At 38.8% G+C, this 22,175-nt stretch overlaps 1 protein-coding gene across 4 annotated transcripts in view; it reads right to left on the reverse strand.

Moving 5' to 3' along the window:
- spoon (spoonbill) overlaps positions 1–22,175 on the reverse strand; it is a 357,164-nt gene that overhangs the window by 15,642 nt on the left and 319,347 nt on the right. For all 4 annotated transcript variants that reach the window (XM_067142006.2, XM_067142007.2, XM_067142004.2 and 1 more), the window contains exons 6-7: positions 19,796–20,011; positions 15,963–16,102 (exon numbers count right to left, since the gene is read on the reverse strand). In XM_067142006.2, coding sequence (XP_066998107.2) covers positions 15,963–16,102; positions 19,796–20,011 — 356 coding nt within the window. The remainder of the gene's footprint in view (positions 1–15,962; positions 16,103–19,795; positions 20,012–22,175) is intronic.

Here is a 22,175-nt window from a genome sequence, read left to right on the forward strand (position 1 = left end):
GAACAAGATAAGGATCTCGGGCAGCCTAGACCTTTCAGAACCTATAATTCAAACAAATGGTGTACTCCAAGGGGACCCACTAAGTCCTCTGCTGTTCATCCTGGCAGCGAAGGACATTATGGAAATTGCACAAAGTGAAGATGTAGCAGCATATGCCTATGCGGATGATATTGTGATTGGCTCAAAAAAGTTTAAAGAAACTGCAGAACACCATAGACGAAGTGGGAAAATGGTGCATTGAACACAAGTTCGTAATTATCACTGAGAAGACGGAAATGATGGTATTCAGATCAGGAGGGCAAATACCAAAATCGACAAGAATCACCTTAGAAAGGAAAATAATATCTATCACAAATATCTAGGGATAACACTCCAGCCATCTGCAAAGTGCTTCACTAAGCACACAATATAGAAAGCGACACAAGCAATTTGAGCGATAAACGAAATAAGCTACCAGAACACTAAATCTTGACACAGCAATGGCGCTCTTCAAATCGAAAATCGTTCCAGTACTTACATATGGGATTGAAATTATAGGGACACACCTGAATGAAAAGAACTTAGCAACACTGGAAAGAGTTAAAGCAACATACATCAAAAGAGCAATCGCAGTGGCAAAAACAAGATCCAAATGTCTACCTTCTCGCTCAGGAAACTTTCCTCAGAGAATTTAAGGACAATGTACCCCCTACCTAACACAACGGCATCGGAGAACCTAGTAAGAACACTAATAAGGAAAAGAGAAGAAGTACCCACGGGATTCTATGGAACTGGGGCCATGATCAATCGTACATGGACAGCAGCAAATTCTGAGACGAGGCAAGTGTTTACAAGACTTGCAGTATATGGATTCCACCATGTCATTTGTGAAATCCCAACATGCCACGAACCGTCAAACTCATGCAAGTGTACATTATGTGGACAGTTATGTGAACGATATCACTTAGAATTTTGCAACAAGAGGACTAGATCAATCAGAGACTATGTGACCAATGGTGCAAATGTTAAACTGTTATAACACCTTCCACTAATGTGTGGCTATTTTGCTGCATTAAATGTTTTATTATTTCTAACAAGTTAACAACTGCTATTGGCCATGTTATTTATGCATTTATTACAAAAACATGTTCTCCTTCATTTCTGATTTTCTTTACGGAACAACAGTTGACGGGTATTACTAATCGACTCCAACATCGCCTTTGAATGTTGACGAGAGAGCTTGCAAGTGCACTTAGAGAGAAAACTATATCGAAGGTCGCATTATGTGGCAAACGCTTCAGTTTTCTTATTCCAACAGCATCACCTAACCTAACTTAATCCCACTATATGCATCATGAGAACATACTTCAAGCGCCGGTAGAGAAATTACAACATTCTCGCTATAAATTTACATGATAATAGCCTTTACAAAATTTAATTAGATGCGAGAAAGTAGAAAACTAACCTCTGAAATCAATGCTGCACTCTGCCATATCCTGAGCTGTATCCCATTCCTACTTAATTGCAGTAATTAGAATTAAAATTAAGTGAATGTTTACGTCACCTTTAATTTTTAAGAGTTAACAACTGCTATTGCACATGTTATTTACGCATTTATTATGAAAACACATTATCCTGTTTCATTTCCATTTTTCTTTACGGAACAGCAGTTGACGGGTATTACTAATCGACTGCAACATCGCCTTCGAATGTCGACGAGAGACCTCGCTAGTGGATATAGTGAGGAAATGAAACCGAAGATGATCGATCGCATGCAATATAATCGCTGGGTGCATATATGTCAGCAATGGAAAAAATCATGCATGCTTAATCGCTCGGAATAACGGACGCGTCAGTAATAGGGCTCTCGCTGTAACCGAAGGATAACACACAGTTTAATGTAGGAATGTTGAAGGGACAGACAAAACCTGTCTTTGTAACGAGGTTCTCATTATATGCCGTACTCGTTATAGTGGACTTCTATTGTACATACTAGAATACTACAGCAACTTCTCCAACATTCTGAAGAAAGAAGATCACTTTCTAGGATCCCTTACATACAGATTTTATCCCAAACTTCAACATTGATTTGTCGAGTGTTTTAGCTCAACCTGAAGGAACATTTTATCTTATCATTATCATCATCACCATCATCATCATAAGTGGTTTTTATTTCACATATGCCAATTTTTGTACCTTTTACACATGTTTTTTAGCTGAAGATGTTCAAATATGGAATGAAACATGTATAGTGGAATGTCGATTCTCCGTTTTTGGAGGGACTATGGAAAAAAACCTACAACACGGGAAAACGGAGAATCCGGGTACGAATGATCCATCAACAATTTGGTTAAACATCACAAAAATGAAATGTGTATACAGTGGAACCTCGATTATCCGTTCCCGGAAAGTACGTTTTCCCGGAATATGCGTTCAAATTACGTGGTCCCGAGAGCATCGTAATTAAATCACGTTGTAAAAGTCCCGCATTATCCGTTCCTCGAAGAAACGATTTCCCGGATCAACCGTCCAGAAATTCCAGTCCCATCAACGCTAAATCCTCGATCAATCGTTTTTTAATAAACTGTATCTCACGAAAGGACGGCTATGGCATATTTATGGATCTTGGCGTTCGGCGATGAACTTGCATAAGGGACCATCTTAGCATCGCATTCGGGTGGTATTGTTTAGAGAATCTCGGAAAATCATAGGGCAGAGAGTGGCCACAGCAATTGCTAGAAGACACGGCGCATTTCTACAGCTCTGCGTGAAGACGGAACGAGTTTCGTCAAATGTTCGCACTTATAAAACGTCCATATTATGTCCAGGGTTAGATGTTTTCTTATTTACATTTTTGCGATCGTACTGCCGAAGGGGTTTTCGGCACTTTGCTCAGGGCACTGCAGACCTAAGTGAGCTTTCAGGCAGGAATCGAAACTGCTCCTTAACACAAATTCAGTATTTTTATATTATCGTACATGATTATGTTAGCGAGACGAAAACAGATGTTGCACCTTACATTAAAAAAAAAAAAAAGAAAGCCATGGGAGGTCTTGGGATTGCCTATTACTGTTACTAATGTAAGACTGGGAATTTTACGTTTTCGTGTTAAAATACCAAAAACCGCAGTCGTTTTACTTGCGCACATTACATTTTAAATTATTGGTATCATTTCAAACTCGTACTGACATGTGCAGCGAGCGCACTTTCCAGATGACCTCAAGGTCACGAATAACCGTAATTTCTGAAGTTTTAATATTTCTTTTATCTTTCCAATTTGATTGGATTTGTGACGCGCAGAATTGAATATAATGTATTCGAGAACTTTTAAGAATCGATACTTACATTCGAAACCATGTTTTCGAGTTCAACATAACCTTTAAAAGTCGATGTAGGCCTAATTTGCCCGGTACGAGATTTCCAGAAACTGACTACGAACAGTATACCGGAGACCAAATTACAATGAAAGATTAAGAAATGAACGGATTTCGCCATCATTTTGGGTGTTTTTGTATCTAATATGATTTATTTTATTAGATGAGAGAATTAAAAGCTACTTGTGGTCGATTGTCGTTTGGCTTGGCGTTGTTAGATTTTTCGAAGAGTTTGGCTAGCGTAATCAAAGTTGCTGAACTGAAAGAAGTTTTCACGGGAAACTGACGAAGATTCCCCTGTAAAATTGAATATAAAGTATCGAGATTTTGAACTCGCGTATCGGTAATTAATGCGGTTCGCGGTCTAACATGCCCGGCTCTCATCCAGAGGGCCCGGGTTCGATTGCGACCAGGTCAGGCAATTTTACCTGGATATAAGTCTGGTTCCAGGTCCACTTAGCCTACGTGATTACCTTCAATTGTGGAGCTACCGTATCTAATGGTGAGATGGCGACCCCGATCTACAGAGCCAGGAATATCGGCTGAGAGGATTCGTCGCACTGACGATGCGCCCCTCGTAATCTGCAGGCCTTCGGGTTGAGCAGCGGTCGCTTGGCAGGCAAAGTCTCACTGGGGCTGTAGTTTGGTTTGGTTTAGGAGTTTTTGTAAGATTATAATTATACATATTTCATTTTTGTGATATTTAGCCAAATTGATAGTTTTCATTCATTCCCGGATTTTCCGTTTTCCCGTGTTGTACGTTTTATTTTCACGGTCCCTCGAAAAACGGAGAATCGAGGTTTCACTGTACTTATAATCTTACAAACACCCCTAAACCAAACCAAACTACAGCCCCAATGGGCCTTCTGTCTACCAAGCGACTGCTGCTCTGTCCGAAGGCCTGCAGATTACGAGGTGACGCATGGTCAGTGTGACGAATCCTCTCGGCCGTTATTCCTGGCTCTCTAGACCGGGGTCGCCATCTCACCATTAAATAACTCCTCAATTAAGGGTAATCGTAGAATGAGTGAACCTGGAATCAGCCCTCATATCCAGGTAAAAATGCCTGACCTGGCCAGTAATCGAACCTGAGCCATCTGGGTGAGAGGCAGGCGAGTTAGACCGCGGGTACGGCTTCAAACATTAATTACAGGTGCGTGCCTAAAAATCTCAAAACTTTACATTCAGTGTTACCACGAAAACTTTGTCAGTTTCCTCTGAAAACTTCTTTCAGTTCAGCAACTTTGATCAGCCAAACTCATCGAAAAATCTAATACCTGTAACGCCAAGCCAAACAACAACTGGCCACAACTAGTTTTTAAAATTGTAATCTAATTAAATAAAACACATTAGATACAAAACCACCCAACATGATGGCGAAACCCTTTCTTTTCTCATCTTCCATTGTAATTTGGTCACCGATATACGGTACTGTTTATAGTTTATGGAAATCTTGTACCGCGTAAATTAGGCCTACATTGACTTTTAAAGGTTCTGTTGAACTCGAGAATATGGTTTCGAATGTAAGTAGGCCCCATCGATTCTCAAGTTCTGGAATGCATTATATTCAATTCTGCCCGTCACTAATCACAATCAAATTGGAAAGAGAAAAAATTTCATTAACACTTCCGAAATTACAGTTATTCAGGACCTTGAACTCAGCTGGAAAGCGTGCTTGCTGTACAAGTCGGTACGAGTGCGAAATTATACAAAGTTTTTAAATGCAATGTGCGCAAATAAAACAGCTGCAGTTTTTGTAATATTTTAACACAAACACATGAAATCCCCAGTCTAATATTTGGACCAAAACCTCCCTTGGCTTTATATTTGTAAGGTGCAACATCTGTTCTGGTCTCGATAACATAATCGTATACGATAATTTGAACTATCTACTAAATTTGTGTTACTTAAGAAGGAGCAGTTTCGATTCCTGCTTGAAAGCCCAGTGACTATACAGTGCCGTGAGGGAAGTGCCGAAAATCTGTTCGGCAATACACTCAAAAAAAGTAAAAAAAATTAACATCTAAACCTGGACATAATGTAGACGTTTTGCAAGTACGAATATTTGAAGAAACTCGTTCCGTCTTGTAGTAGAGCTGCCGAAATGCGCTCTGTCTCCTTCCAATTGTTGTGGACACACTCTGGCGTATGATTTCCGAGGATTCTCTAAACAATACCATCGGAATGCGATGCTAAGGTGGTTCCTTATTCAAGTTAACCGCCGATCGCTTTTCCAGTACAGTAGGCCACTTCCTCAAATTACCGCAATGACGGGACGTTAACATCATGATCCGTAAATATGCCGTAGCCGCCCTTTCGTGAGATACAGTTTCTTAGAAAACATGTGATCGAGGATTTAGCGTTGATGGGACTGACATTTCTGGACTGTTGATCCGGGAAATCGTATCTTCGAGGAACGGATAATGCGGGATTTTTACAACGTGATTTAATTAGAATGCTCGCGGGACCACGTAATTTGAACGAATAATACGGGAAAACGTAGTTTCCGGGAACATATAATCGAGGTTCTACTGTACTTATTTAATCATTTAACTAGATTTTAAGCTGGAATTACCTTTTATGATTACACAGACTAGCAATAAAAAGCAAATAAGTATTGGAAGGTGGGATTCTTCATTAAACCTAACCTTAGTTGCGTTTCCAGTCATTCGACGAGATCAGGAATGGAATGAATGTATCCCCACCTAGCAGCAACGATAGGAATTGTGCCGGCTGCCAAAGCCAGTCTCACTCCTCTGGTGCATTGATTAATGAATGACAAATGAAATGAAATGATACTGGAGAGTGCTGCTGGAATGAAAGATGACAGGGAAATCCAGAGAAAAAAATTGTCCTGCCTCTACTTTGTCCAGCACAAGTCTCACATGGAGTGAATAGGATTTGAACCATGCAACCCAGCGGCAAGAGAATGGTGCGCTGCCACCTGAGCCACGGAGGCTTAAACAAAGGATAACATGTTTCATTCTACAAGAACATCCTCAGATTCTATCAAATCACTTTAAACCATGCGCTTAGATGTACAATTTTGTTTCTGCTGTGTAACCTTGTCCGTGATTATGAATGGCTGATGTCATGAATAAGTACGGACAAACGATGATTGTAGAACTGGTCCTCCACTGTCACTTCAGTATATATTTCTGTACTTATCTGAGCTGCTATCATCTGTTACCTTCGGCAACTGTGTTTGGACTGAAACCAGTTCGCTCCGGTCTTGGTTTTCGTATTAGAGAGAGAGAGAGAGTGGGGGGGGGGGGGTAGTAGGGAAGGGTAAAGGGAAATTCTGTACGCAATAACTCTGTTTCGTGGAGAGAGAGAAGGGGAATGTTAAGGGCAATGACTCTGCACATTCGAGAGAGGAAGCAGAATGCTGCTTCTTGATCTTATAATATATTTTTGTGTATTAGGGAGTAAATGTAAGTTGATTTTGACAATATAAATTAAGGAGTGTCTTGTGCGACCGTAATTTTAGTTATAAATAAAACATATTAAAATGTCTCAATTGGCGATGACCCTGCATAAATTCAGAGAGTTTACTATACGTAAGAATATCTTAACACATATTTCAGACATCTTAATTCAGAGTAATAAGGCAAAAAGTGAGAAATGTTTTGCAGAAAATTAATTCAATAGGGCAAAAGGGGGCAAATATTTTTCAATGTAAATTTTGCTAGCTTCTTTAATGTTCAAAGATTTTTTTTTCTAGGGGCTTTACGTCGCACCGACACAGATAGGTCTTATGCTGACGATGGGATAGCAAAGGCTTAGGAGTTGGAAGGAAGCGGCCGTGGCCTTAATTAAGGTACAGCCCCAGCATTTGCCTGGTGTGAAAATGGGAAACCACGGAAAACCATTTTCAGGGCTGCCGATAGTGGGATTCAAACCTACTATCTCCCGGATGCAAGCTCACAGCCATGCGCTTCTACGCGCACGGCCAACTCGCCCGGTAATGTTCAAAGATTAGCTTTTATTTTCAATGTCTAAGCATTTTACACCTGTGTTGATATCTGTGAAATAGTGCAAGTTGCCGTACACATGCTCTCCAAAGGCTGAATGCAGATTGTATCTAATCACATTTTTGTGTTCTTTGTATCTGCCGTTTGACCTGTATCTGTGGCATTGCAATTTGGTTCTTGACATTTGAGTTCCTGAACTCCTGGCTTGGAGAAAAGGTCATTTTAGGTTGTACTTGCTGATGCATCTTTGTAGTGTGCTGTTTGTTCTAAAGCAGTGATTGCCAAACCGTTTTCGGTCGATCGCGGTAACGCTGAGGTTGGCTAAACTGGAATTGCTCCACTGAGCTCAGACCATGCAACTGCCATTGTCAGTCAAAATTACTAAATTGTCAGCCTAATACTTGATTGTATACACGTGAGGTTGTGAAAGTTACGTTTTTTGTGTGTATATCAGACATCGGCTAACGCAGATAGTTTCATTTATGCATTGACACTACGCTAGGTTTTTTCTAATAATGGCATGTTCAAGCAAATAGCAAAAATCTTATCACTTTCATTCGGAGTGGGAAACCGATTACTTCTTTACCCAGGTAAAGGACAAATGTATGTTTACTGTTCTGTGCAAGTGTACAAGCTGGGAAGAAAGGAAACATTGAATGTCACTTCAAGACTGTTCACTCCAGGGAATGAAAAGGATTTTCCACTGGATTCTGCTCTAAGGAAAGAAAAGATAAGGAAGTTAAAATCCAAACTTAATGCTATTTTTAAACCATTAGACCAGAATAAGCAGCAACTGAGGTGTCATACAGAGTTTCAAAAATGATTGCACAGAATAAGAAACCATATGAAGACAGGGAATTAGTCAAAACTGCATTTTTAGAAGCTGCAGATTCATTACTTGATAGTTTCAAAAATAAAACCCGAGATAATGTCTGCTATTAAATCTGTACAGCTTTCTGCAAATACAGTAATGAGGAGGGTTGAGGTTATGAGGTTGACATTTACTTCAAAACTTTAAACTGACTTTGACGCTGCAGTTATTTTTCCCTACAACTTAACAAATCAGCTGATATAGTTGATACAGCTCAGTTGGCTGTGTTTGCAACAATGGTTTTTGATAATTTTGAAATGAGAGAGGAGCTGGTAAAGATTATACTACTAACAGGATGCACTACAGGACAGGACATATTTTTAGCAGTTAAAAATCTTATCAACTCTGAAAATATTCCTGCTTAGCAACTGATGGAGCTCCTGTGATGGTAGGCAGAGAAAAGGGATTCATAGCCTTGTGTTGTAAAGACAACAGCTTTCCGAAATTTTTGTCTCATCATTGTGTAATACACCAGCGGTCACTGTGTGGAAAGTTTTTAAATATGAACAATGTAATGAAAACAGTCATAGAAGTAGTGAACAAAGTTACAGTACATGCAATTCAGACACAGTTGTTCATAACCTATGAGGCAGAGTATCACAACATTTGAAGAGAGTTGCTTCCTGCCTTAGAATTTTTGAAAGAATGAGGGGAATTCTTCCATGAACTAGAAGATTTGGTTTGGCAGCAGGATTTTGCTCTTCTGGAAGACATCAACAAAAAGTTAAATATCCTTAAATTGCAGCTTCAAGGTAAGGATTAAGATATTGGTGGAACAATTTCAGGTGTTGCTTCATTCTCAAAAAAAACCTGGAATTGTGAGAGAAAATCTCATCCAGGGTGAATACAAACACTTCCCTGTTTGAAACAACCCCTTGAAAATGAAGGCTCTTCAACACTTCCTTACAACAGCAATAGCCACCTATCGATTGTTGTATGTGTCTATGGTATGCCTATACTTGAATACTGTACACCTGTTTGGAACCCTTCTCATCAGACCTCTATCCATAGATTAGATTCAGTACAACATAAATTTCTTCGTTCATATTCATTTAGAGCAGGATTCTCATATGATAATGTTGATTATACATCCCTACAACAGTCCTTAAATCTGCATAGCCTGTCACAACGTCGTGAATTATTGGATACACTTTTCATTTTTAAATTGCTTCATTCCTTGGTGAATTGTCCACAACTCCTTGCAAAAATTAACGTACATGTACCAGACAGACGCACAAGGTTCAAGAATACATTGTCTACAAATTGGCATAGAACTAAATACGCATTCAATGGGCCAATTTAATGAATGTCAAGATCTCTAAACAAAGTGGATATTGATATATTTAACTGCTCATTGTCAAACTTTAGATATCACTTACATAATCTCCAGAATTGACTATTACTTTCCTGTGATTATTTGTAATATAACCTGTGTATATATCTGTACATATTTTTCTACTTATACTCCATTGAACTTTCTTTTTAGTGTGTTTTGTTTTGTTCATTCTTCTCTACTGTTATGTAAAATGGTATTGCCGTTAATAAAATATTATTAAAATACATTGAAATTCTTTCTGATTTGAGAATTCAATGCAACAAATGCTTCAAAGATTTCAAAAGCATTTCAATTTGTTGCACAATTTTTTGAGTCATCTTTTAGAGAGATTGATGCTGAAGAGTTCTCTACTTGTGTCAGAGCATTTTTATTTTCAAGAAGAAAATGCTGCAGTGGAGTTGGACCTAATTGATTTTTTAAATAATTTATCTGGAAAATCGCTTTCTTCAAGCTCCCAAAATATTTGGCCTCTTGTTCTAAAAGAAAAAATACCCAATTTTGGTCCAAGTTGTTCTCAAAATGAATCCAATGTTCAGCTCTACGTATCTGTGTGAGGTTTCCTTTTCTGGTATGAAATTTATTTAAACAAAGAAGTACAGAAACAGACTGACTGATTAACACATTGACAACTGTATTCAAATGGCAGCCACTACCTACTCTACCAACATTTAAGAACTGGCTGATGACAGAAGAGAGTTCTATCCTTCTCACTAAGATTAATGAGTCTGATAAAAAGTTCTGTTCTTACATTTGTAATTTATTACCTACACTTCAATTTCTTCCTTATGTACAATTGCATTTCAATTTCTTTTTCTTATATACAGATTAATTAAAATTCGTTTCATATTTACTAGAAATGTAAGTTTACAAGCTATAAAGAAATGTAAGAATTTTGTTTGAAAATTATTTCTGTCCTAGTTTCTTTTTGTAGTTCACGGTAGGATTTAAAAATTGCACGGTAGCTCAGAAGCTTCAAGAGTTTGGCAACCTCTGCCTTAAAGGCTATTTTTAGACCTTGTTTTTTGAAAATGTAGGCTACTTTGTATGTGTTCTTGTTTACATTATGTTTTTTGCTAGTGGCTTTACGTCGCACCGACACAGATAGGTCTTATGGCGATGATGGGAAAGGAAAGGCCTAGTAGTTGGAAGAAAGCAGCCCTGGCCTTAATTAAGATACAGCCCCAGCATTTGCCTGGTATGAAAATAGGAAACCACGGAAAACCATCTTCAGAGCTGCCGACAGTGGGATTTGAACCCACTATCTCCCAGATGGAAGCTCACAGCCTTGCGCCCCTAACCATACGGCCAACTCGCCCAGTGTTCTTGTTTACATAGTTCAGGACAATGTATTTTTCTCTTTCATGTGTTTTTTTTTCTGGTATTTTTCCTTTGTTTATTTACCATTGTATCGACTGTATCAGGAGGTTGGTTGTTTTCTTTCATGATTTGTTTTATTATTTGTATTGCTTCATTGAAATCTGTTGTGTTCATTGGTATGGAAATTGCTGTGCATTATTGCATTCCCAGTCCTGCTAACATGTGTGTGTATGGGTGGTTGGATTCGTTGTCAATTGTGTATGATGTCTAAGATTTCTCTACATTTTTTATGACAGGTTGTGATGTCTAAAAAGTTGATTATCTTGTTAGTTTCCAGTTCCGTTGTGAATTTGATGGATTTGTGTAAAGAATCCAGTGTGTTTGGAGTTCTTTTACATGCTGGAAAATCCATTTGATTGAGATTTTTGTTTTAGCATTTGACAGAGTAGTTAGTTAAATTATAACCTGATGCATCTTAGAAATTTACTACTGGCCTAATGGGACACGAGTTTTTGTGTATTTTGGGGAGGGCTCTAAGTGTGGGAATTTGAGATTTTTAATGGTAAGTCTTTCTTTCTCTAGTTTTGTGAGAATAAATTGTTTTCTTGATCGCACGCTTAACCTCGTTTTGAAACTTATTTGTTGGACCACGCTGTAACCGTTGAGTTCCATTTTTGTTGTATTCTGTTGTTTTTTCTATGAACTCATTTTTTTACCTTTTGCTTTTGTGACAATTAGATACTTGTTTTTTTTAAATTTTGTTCTCAACTGTTCTTAAGGTCGAGTAGCGAGTTACACAACTGCTTGTTCAGCAGAATTTTCATTCTGTTCAATTGAGCAAAATACCCAATGCCTCCAGACAAAAAGTAGAACATGTTTGGGCACAGATGCTAAGAAAAATGCAACTTTCAACATTTCAGATGTAGAAAAATTTGTTAATGACTTAATCAGTAATGTGGCTAGTGAAAAGTGGATTGCAGACTTGATGACAGTGACACATATAATGATGACAATTTTGTGCAACTATTGCTAGCTTGATACAGCCCTTGTAAGGCTGACCCTCCTACTTCATTACTCGTCGAGGGCGAGTGGCATCTGCCATGTATGGTAATGTTAGGTGTGGTATGTGAGTTGTAGGGATGCTGGTGACAGAGTAGAAACAGCCTGCCCCCGTGCCAGGCGAATTAACCACTCTGTATCAGCCACGAATTGAATCTGGGGCCCTCTGAATCGAAGGCAATTATGCTGACCATTCAGCCAAGGAGCCAGACATCAATGATGATAAAAGATAGTGATGGTGACTAGGATGAGGGCACACCACTAGCTGTGCTCTTGATAGAGAAAATAACGCTACGAAAGGTATGTCCTTAAACTCTATTATTCATGGTACAGTATGTGTTTTGTTTATGTTCTGTTACATACATTCACATTAAATATTATTACTGTTAATAGCCTTTTATAGATACATTTGAAGTTGATGCTAACCACTAGCTTCTGAAAAGCACTGGTGAGATATCAGAACATATTTTCTGAATAACCATTTCCTTAACACTTATGCTTTCAAGGTAACGATCTATTGGTACCCACAATTCCTGCAAAAAGTTTCATGATAACGATCCACCGTTACTGGCCTCTATTGTTGTTATTTCGTTATTTACATGCCAGATAGCAGAATAGCAGAGTTTTAACTCGAGTTATACTCCACGGGAACTGCCGACTATCCGTATTTATCGATATTCTCAAGAGTTTAAAACATATGCTCACTGGAGTATGGTGTCTTCTTTACATTATGATTGGCAGCAAACATGTGAGCATTTCTCTCTTTTTGTTGATAATACTGATTATATAGTGAAATTAAGCAGTATCATAAGCTTTATATTTAGTTTACTTGCTACTTCATTATTTAAATAGTTTTCTTATGTAATTAGGTGTGTATTGTTAGTGAAGTGTTAGGTATATTTGGATATAAATCATTCAGGTTAGGCTAAGTAATTTATCGCGTGTGACATGGAAAGAGAGTTCATTCCGCTGGCGATGATATCATGGAATATCTTGACAATTATTCAAGTGATGATGTTTCTTTGTCCGAATCAGAAAGTGTAGATGATAATCCAGCACCTCCAGTAAGGTGTGTTTTTTATGCAAAAATGGCTGACTTTTTTCAGTGATACATCACTTTTACACAATTTAATCTATCCTTGGATCTAATGCACATAGAATCTTGATATTTACCATGCTAGTAAATAATAATATAACTTTTCTACTAATATCAATCACAAACTTGTCCAGTGAAAACCACTTCTCAGAATTACTTCAAAACTTTCAAAATCTGAGACTTGCAACTTTGTTTCCACATTTTTTTAAATTGAACCTTTCTGGTTTAGAGACATGACTCGCTTGCAGCGATAATGAGTGATATATATTCTGCAAGTTTACAAACTTGCATGTTGATATCTTTATTGGTGTGCCTTCCATGTAATTTTAAAAGAAGTGTGTGCATAGTGGGGTAAATATGGCTGACAGTTTTCACACATCCATCAGCTAAGAGCTTGAAAGCGAAAGGCTGCACAAGTAATTATATTAAGCTCAACGGACTGAAAGTTAAGTCACCCCTGGAGAAATCATTACAAGCATAATTCAATACCGTGTAACTCCACCTCCGGACATGATAACCGCCTGGATTCGGTTAGGAAGCGAGTCCACAAGGTTGTGCAGGTACGTCGCATCCAGGTTAAGCCACTCACTGAGGATTTCATCGCACAACTCCACCAAATTGCAGGAATGCTGATGTCTGCCTTTTACCCGCTGTTCAAACATGTCCCACAGATTTTCAATGGGGTTAAAGTCAGGTGATTTTGCAGGCTAACTGAGAATAGGATGGGGAGTGTTCATAAAATTAGTCCAACATGTGTACAGCCCGACGAAATTTGCTGTTATCTTGAAAAATATGGATATCAATAGCATACTCATCATGCAGTTGTTGACTGAAAGGCAACACCTGATCATCAAGAATGTTTAAATAAACATGCCAGTTCATGTTAGCAGTTACCTCAGTGACGGGCCCAATCCATGATATGAAAAACACCTCCAAAACATCACACACCCACCTCCGGCTTGAATCTGACCTTTCATACTTCCAGGACGAAATGTTTCATTTGGCCTTCAGTGCACTCGACGACGTGCATCATTGCAATACAAGCAAAAATGTGATCCGTCGGACCACATTACATTCCACCAGTCAGCTACTGTCCATGTTCAATCATTTCTAGTCCAGGAATGGCCTCTTGCGAGGTGACCGACTCCAAATATTTATTGCATGCAGTTCCCATCGTAATGTTCTCTCGCTAAAAGGTTGGGATGCACCTTCATTCACTGAGTGCAGCAACTCCTGTCGGGTTTGGAAGGAAGCGATTTTGATTCACAAGCCGTGAAATGCGTCAGCGGTCCCTCTCAGTCAGGATCTTTTTCCAACCATCTGGTTTTTTTTTTTTGCTTTATGTCGCACCGACACAGATAGGTCTTATGGCGACGATGGGATAGGCCTAGGAATTGGAAGCGGCCGTGGCCTTAATTAAGGTACAGCCCCGGCATCTGCCTGGTGTGAAAATGGGAAACCACGGAAAACCATCTTCAGGGCTGCCGACAGTGGGGCTCGAAACCACTATCTCCCGATTACTGGATACTGGCCGCACTTAAGCGACTGCAGCTATCGAGCTCGGTCCAACCACAATTCTGATGTGTTTTGTAGCCATGTGTAGTACACTACACATCTCTTTTCATCAGATGTAGTGATCTATTGTTAAATATTGTTTTGAAGTGAATGTCTATGTTCTCTGTAAATTTGTGCATTTGGTATGGACACCAACAACAGAATCTGGTGAGGGTTCCATACACTAGCACCATACTCTATTGGGGTCTTAGCAGAGACTTATATGCCCTCTCCTTTACATCCTTACTACAACCCGTAAATACCCTCATAACCATGTGCAGAGATCTGTACCCTTTATTTACAATCCCACATATGTAAATACCCCAATGAAGATCTTTCCTTACCTATTCAAGTTACGAATGTTCCCCTTCAACAAACCATTACCCATATTACTATTGTACAAAACATAATTTATAAACCAAGTGTCTCATCTATGCAAATGGGGAATGCCAACTCTCAGATCAACTCAGGAACGTTTGGCTGCTGTGGGAGCTACAACATAGTTCGGCACCAACAACAGCAGTTTTGAAGTGTCATTTGATTTCAATTTTGGATGTGTTGTTCAGACTTCATGAATGTTTTAAAATTTGGATTGTAAATTGAGACATACCAGGATGTTTAATTTATTACGTGTTGTATGTGAGAATATATTTTTCCAATTAGATCGTGCCTGAAGATGACTCGGTGTATATGGGGTCGAAACTAGTCCCAATTATATAAGACACTATACAAGTTAATAGTATTGAATAGGTGGACCCTCCTCTACCCTTTGATCTGATTGACTGTCAATACAGACCATAATGAAATCCATAACCTATGTTAGTGATTTGACAGAATGAGTCGCCCAAATTGTGTCCCGCATGAATTCCTTTACACGCCAGTAAATCTTCCAACATGAGGCTGACACATCTGAGCATCTTTAAATATTATTGTGAACACACCATCCCAAGCTCAGGAGTCAAAAGCACTCTGAGCTACCCAAACCGACCCCACAGAATGATCGGAGCATCAAAATGATCTTAACTGTTCTTAATTCTGAAAAGCATGTTTGTCAATTGATATAAGATAGAATTTGATGTACACCTGTTCCTCAAACAAAACTACTTTGCCCAAATGCAACACTATTGCACACATTACAGACCATAATCCAGTATCAATAGTCCACCAAAGACGCAAAAGTTAATCAAAATTCGTCAAAGAAATTAAAATAAGAATTTTTCAGTAAACACAGGAATCTCTCAATTACATATTCCTTTCTAGAAGAGATCAAGCACACAATGATTAACTAGAGCCAGAAGAAAAGTTTGTTTGTTTGTTTCTTTGTTATTTGGTTTTCAATTTTTTTTATGTTGCACCAACAAGAAGAAAAGTAATAATGTTCTAAGAATAGTGTAATGCTTACTTGTGTTCCTTGAGTAGCAAACAGATAAACAACTGGTACACCATCTTCTGCATAGCCACACACTTGTGCCTGGAGTACTTGTCCTCGGGTTAATGCTTCCACATAGGCCCTTGCTTCAGCACTCCAGGGGCAGGAAGAACCTAAAAATACACACATACATACATATACCTGCTGTTTAAAGACTATCTGAAAACATCAGTTACTGTAGTTATGCAAATACAAAATGGATGCTAAAGAAAATCTCAGTCAAGACAGACCAATGTGTCTTATTTCTGCTCCTTTGTTCTTAGAGCTAACAACAAACAGAAAATAACCATAGTGTAAATAAACAGGCAGTGAGCAAAGCAATGGCACGTTTGTTTCTATGAAGCCGAGACCCAATTTACTGGTAGGCTATGGTTTGCCGAGTGTGGTGAAAATATGTCTGCCTGTATATAAGTTTTATACACCCTACAGCAAACTTTGCCTCCCACAACGCCAACCCCTCGTGGGAGGTGGGCAATGGCATGAAGTAGGGGATTGCCTGTAAGAGTGATGTACAGTGGGGACCGTGTGTGCCCCATGACCGCTAAGGCAGCTGTGAAGGCCCTAGAGGAACCCTGAAAAGTGACGGCTAACGGGGCTCTGGTGAAGACCTCAATGGCAGCAACGGCGGAGAAGGTGTCCTTTGGTACGGTGAAGCTGGCGGATGAGGCAACCCTTCTTCTTGGGGATAAATAAAGAAGAAACCACTGCCTTGTGGTAGAGGGATCTTTAAAGGCTAAGGGAGATAACCCCTACAGAAAAATCCTGCAATCTAGCGCAGACAGGAAGCAGCCCCTCCACTGAACTTAGGGTGATGTGGGGTTATAACTCGCTCACCTGAATTGAACTTATTACAGAAACCAGAGGAAATTTATGCCGGCTGTATTTTATGGAGACTACTTTTGCAATGAAATACAGGACACGAATCGGATTCTGGAATGTGAAAACTATGAAGATACTTGGGTTGAGTGAAACAAGATGGACAGGGTACGGAGAGGTGAGGACAGAAGAGGGTGGTGTCTTCATTTACTCTGGAAGAGAAGAAAATGATCAGCATTCAAGTGGAGTGGGTGTCTTACTCACAAAGAAAGCAAAAATATAGCATAATGGAATGGACCCCTGTATTACACAGGATAATTTCTGTACGAATAAGAATCAAAGTTAGACCTGTGACCATAGTACAGTGTTATGCGCCAACAGAGGTAGCAGAAGAGGAGAGAAGGAGGAGTTTTATGATAGGCTGACATCAACACTGGCAGGAATAAAGAAGGACATTGTGGTGGTATTGATTGGAGATCCAAATGCAAAAATCGGTAATGAAAATGAAGGAAGAGAAATCATCATGGGTAGACAAGGAATAGGAGAAGGGAATAATAATGGCCAGAGATTCATAGACCTATGCAGTAATTTTGGATTAGTTATAGGTGGATCATTGTTTCCACATAAGAACTGCCACAAGATCTCATGGATGTCACCTGATCTCTGGACAGAAAACCAAATTGATCACTTGGCAATAAGTAAAAGATGGAGACATTCACTCTTGGAGTAGATGCAGGGAGCAACCATCACCTTATGTTTGCTGATATTGGATTGAAGGTGACAGCACCAGTAAAACAGGCGTTTGAAAACTTAAACACCATGTACAAGTAAAAGTATTTATGCAACATGGGACTCGAACCGCTGAACCTACTACAGTCTGACTAGCACACTGATTCTTATTCCACTCAGCTATGAAACAGATGAGCAAAAGTCTTATGTTAAGGATATTAAGCATTCCTCTCCATTTCATAACAGTAGCATGTCACTTTACTGTAGTTTGAAGCATTACTAGCATATTTTACAATTCTTTATCACATGGCACAACCTAAAATTCCATCATTTGTTAGATTAATGTACAACAACCGACTGAAAGAATGTCATAATTTGGAATGGTCCTGGTCTAATGGTGTGAAATGTTAACAGAGTTTGGTGTGCTTTGCAGGATATTTTTGCAGCGATTTGTTGCCATATGGGCGGCAAGCAGAGGAACATCGTCAATCGTGTCTCACATGTATTACTGTATTACGTATCCTCCAAAATGATAAGGGGGAAGCTTGCTAAAAAAAAAAAAAAAAAAAAACCCACATATATACATACATTTTTATTTTGGAAGGGAATAAACCACCAACAAATTCATAGATAATAAAAGATAAGAACTTTAATAGGAACACACATTTAGGTAAACACAACAGCTTGCTAATGTAGGAAGAGTACCATAAGCAATAGTAACAAGAGGCAAGGACAAAGATTAACAAACAAAACAAAATGATGGCACACTATGATTTGTGGCTGCATGTTGTGTACCATCCATTCCACTAGGCAGATCAACTATGTCCTACTGTGCAGTGGGGTCAATATATATGTTGTGAACTCTGTACATATCTATTAGAAACCTGTTCAATTCAAACAACATGGATGGGCAAAAATAGTGGTTATGCATAAACAAATTATGTTAATTCCCTTTGAAATACAGTACATTCTTCATAAATGAGAAACACTCCAAACTGACAATACTGGATTTTCATAAAGATACAAACACTCAATTTCCCAATTTCTACACAAAATTTTCAATTTTACACAGTAATTTATCTTACTTATAACCCAAAATCATGCAGCATCTAATATCTCTAAACATCAACAGAAGTTGAAGGCATATCAAACATAGGATTATTCATACATATATCTACACTGTAGACTGTCGAGCCTGTCAACGTTCAATCTGCAAGACTCTGTAAATGTACTAAATGCTGCCACAATCCTCTAACCGAAACTAGTACTTTGACCCTGTTTAATTCTATACCTCTTATCTTAAAATCATCAGAAACAGAGTGTAACCATTGTCATCTTGGTCCCCTCTACTTCTCTTACCCTCCATGGCAGAGTCCATTATTCTCTTAGGTAACCTATCCTCCTCCGTTTGTCTCACATGACCCCACTACCGAAGCCAGTTTATGCGCACAGCTTCATCAATCGAGTTCATACCGAACTTGGTTTTATCTCCTCATTCTGAGTACCCTCCTGGCATTATTCCCACTTGTTAGTACCAGTGATCATTCTCAGTACTTTCATGTCTGTTACTTCTAACTTATGAATAAGATATCCTGAGTCCACCCTGCTTTCACTCCCATAAAGCAAAATTGGTCTGAAAAAACAGACCAGTGTAAAGATAGATTTGTCTGGGAGCCAACTTCCTACTTACTGCAAACTCACTGCATTAGCAATCTCACTTACTATACTACCATCCTGGAAGAATACACATCCTAAATACTTGAAATTATCTACCTGTTCCAGATTTGTATTCCCAATCTTACTTGCAGTTCTCTTGGGTTTCTTACCTACTCACCTCACTTTAGTCTTGGAAAGGCTAATTTTCACATCATACTCATTGCATCTATTTTCAAGGCTGAGATATTAGAATGCATCTGAACCCATAAGGAGCTGGAAACAGGAAAGTGATTATGATATCCAGTTAATCTAGTGTAACACAGAATCTGTATCTGCTAGTTGCTTAACCAGACACTGGATACGGATGTAAAGACTTCAACATACGCACGGAAATTCTCTGCACAAGCCCTTACTCTCTCCAACAATACGAAATATTCTTTCTCTATATTTTCAATAAATGAAGATGATACCTTTAAGAAAACACAGTAGAATTCTGTTTAAGAACTAATTTGGTTGGCACTTATTTTCCATTTCCAATACATTCTACCACTGTGTACAAGGTGGCAGGTTTGGAATGTTGAAAAGACATAACTGTATTAACTTACCTCCAGCTGGAATAACATGTGCCAAGTAGCATTCTGCAGCCTGAAAAGGCAATGTCATGAAGTCAGACCTAATCTGCCTGAGCTCAGAGTTTCGAAGTGTCAGATACCCTCCATAATCAATGAATTTCACATCACTAGAATCAGTTTCCGAGTCAACAGAAACTACTTGCGCCCGGTACCAGCCACCCATTGTAGGAGCAGCACAAATGATTCCCGCTGCAAGGAAAAAGAAACAATCATTCAGCAGTATTTCTAGCTTTAACCCCTTCTCTAAGAACATCTAAGAACACAAAATGCACAGCTATACTTGCTGCAATGAAAAGACTTAAGTACATTTGAAAGAATACATTTTAGAATTTTAAAGAGAGATTGCAATTCATTTTGTAGGCTTTGTATCAATGAAATCTTTTTTATAAATCATAAAAATATTCATGAAAACCTTTTCATGGAATGTTCCTGAATACTTTATATAACAGACAGGTAAACTAGATATTGTGGATTATAAAACATTACAGCAGATCCTGCCACAAGGCAAGATAAATGGTGATGAACATAATTATGAACTCTACAGACATACAGTACATTCATACTTATACCAGACTGCTCTATCTATCCAATCATCCAGCAGGTCAGCGAATGAAGCCCTGTCACCAGCTTACGTCTCTTTGTACTACTACTACTACTACTACTACTACTACAAAGAGAAAGAAGGATGAAAGGAAGGCAGCTAAGAAGAAATATGCATGAACCATAATGGGAAGTATAAAATAACTACATACTCAAGTGGCATGGCCACATGCAAAGGATGGATGCTAGTAGAATACCAAGAGAAATGTATGAACTCCAGCTGAAAGACTGAAGACCAAGAGGACAGCCAATAAGATGAATGTATTTGGTGAGAAACAACATCTGGCAAGTAGTAGTAGTGAAGGTAATTTTTGAGAGATGGTCAAATGTGTCCTATATAATTGTAAAATTAGTAAATATTTCTTCTTGTATAATAGCTTGATTTCATTTTTTAACCATATGCTGTTGACTTTCTTTTGAGTAACATTAGATTCTGAATAGGGAAGACCTTTTCTTTGTAAAAATTTGAGAAACTTAGGTACGAACTCTAATTTCAAGCAATCTTAAAGAAACTGAATATCTAAATCTTGCCTATTTTAATTCTAAGGTTCAAATACTTGTTAGGATTTATCATTGCCTGGTTGGCATTAATATTACATGTGATAAATATAATTTTTTTATCCTTATTGATGATATTTGATTGAAATAATAACAATAAGTTATTTTATTTATCACATGTAAACACTCCAGTTCTGTGAGAAAATTTCCGCATCAATAACATCACTTCTCAGCCATGATTGAATTTCTGTTACAATATACTGTATGGTAAATATATATCTATCAAATTAATCCTATTCCTTTCTTTACAGTATTTAATACAGTTTAAAACTAAATTTTTTTGTGTCATCATTACCTGACTTCATGCTTCCTATACTGCCATCACTGCCCCCCTATTCCACCCCATTTCCCTGAATGTACCTCCCTATAACTCTTCAGAACAAAGCCCCTAAATTTATATGTACCATTGCAGTTCAAGTGTCACTCCCAACTTCCTACATACCCATTCCATAGTCTCATTTAAATCCCCAATCACCATCTAGTCAGTATCTCTCCTACACAATATCCCACTAGTAACAATCTCTGCTTCCTTTAACTTATTCCATGCTGCCGTAACCAGATCCCACACATCCCTCACTACGTTACTACCTATTCCTGCTTGCCTGATGTTACTGGCACAAACGTGGAAAATTACTGCCTTCTCCTTACTTTCCCCCACCCTTCTATTTTCCTCAACATCTGCCTTTACCTAATTCCTGGATAACACTCCACCCTGGTTCCCTTTCCTCCACATACTTTCCCCACATACCTGACAACTTAATTCCCCATGACCAGAGTCTCAACCCCACCCTCCTCATTAGATACCATCCTCTCCTGGTCTCCCTTATTTCCCTGGTGCCTGCAGAACCCACTTCCTCCTCTCTTCTCTCCCTCTCACTACCCTGTTCCACCACCCTCTTCCTATCCTCTACTCTATATTTCTCTTTCCTACCAGTCCATTTCGTCTTGCCCCTGCCTCTCTTCTGTAACACTTCCTTGATCTCCATCTTCCTTCTGCTGATCTACCTGCAGTGACTCATGCCAATTCCTATCCGATACATTTCCTGGGCCCACTCTCTGACGAAAGCCCTTAACCCTAGTTTCTCTTGGCCTTAAAACATCAGCCAATCTCTCTTCCAAAACTTCTCCCCTTTCTTCCCCTTCCACCTGCCCACCTATCATATCCTGTACATTGATTGAGGAAGACCTACCTTCA

The sequence above is a fragment of the Anabrus simplex genome, chromosome 2 (assembly GCF_040414725.1).
Source record: "Anabrus simplex isolate iqAnaSimp1 chromosome 2, ASM4041472v1, whole genome shotgun sequence".
In the NCBI taxonomy this organism is placed as follows: domain Eukaryota; kingdom Metazoa; phylum Arthropoda; class Insecta; order Orthoptera; family Tettigoniidae; genus Anabrus; species Anabrus simplex.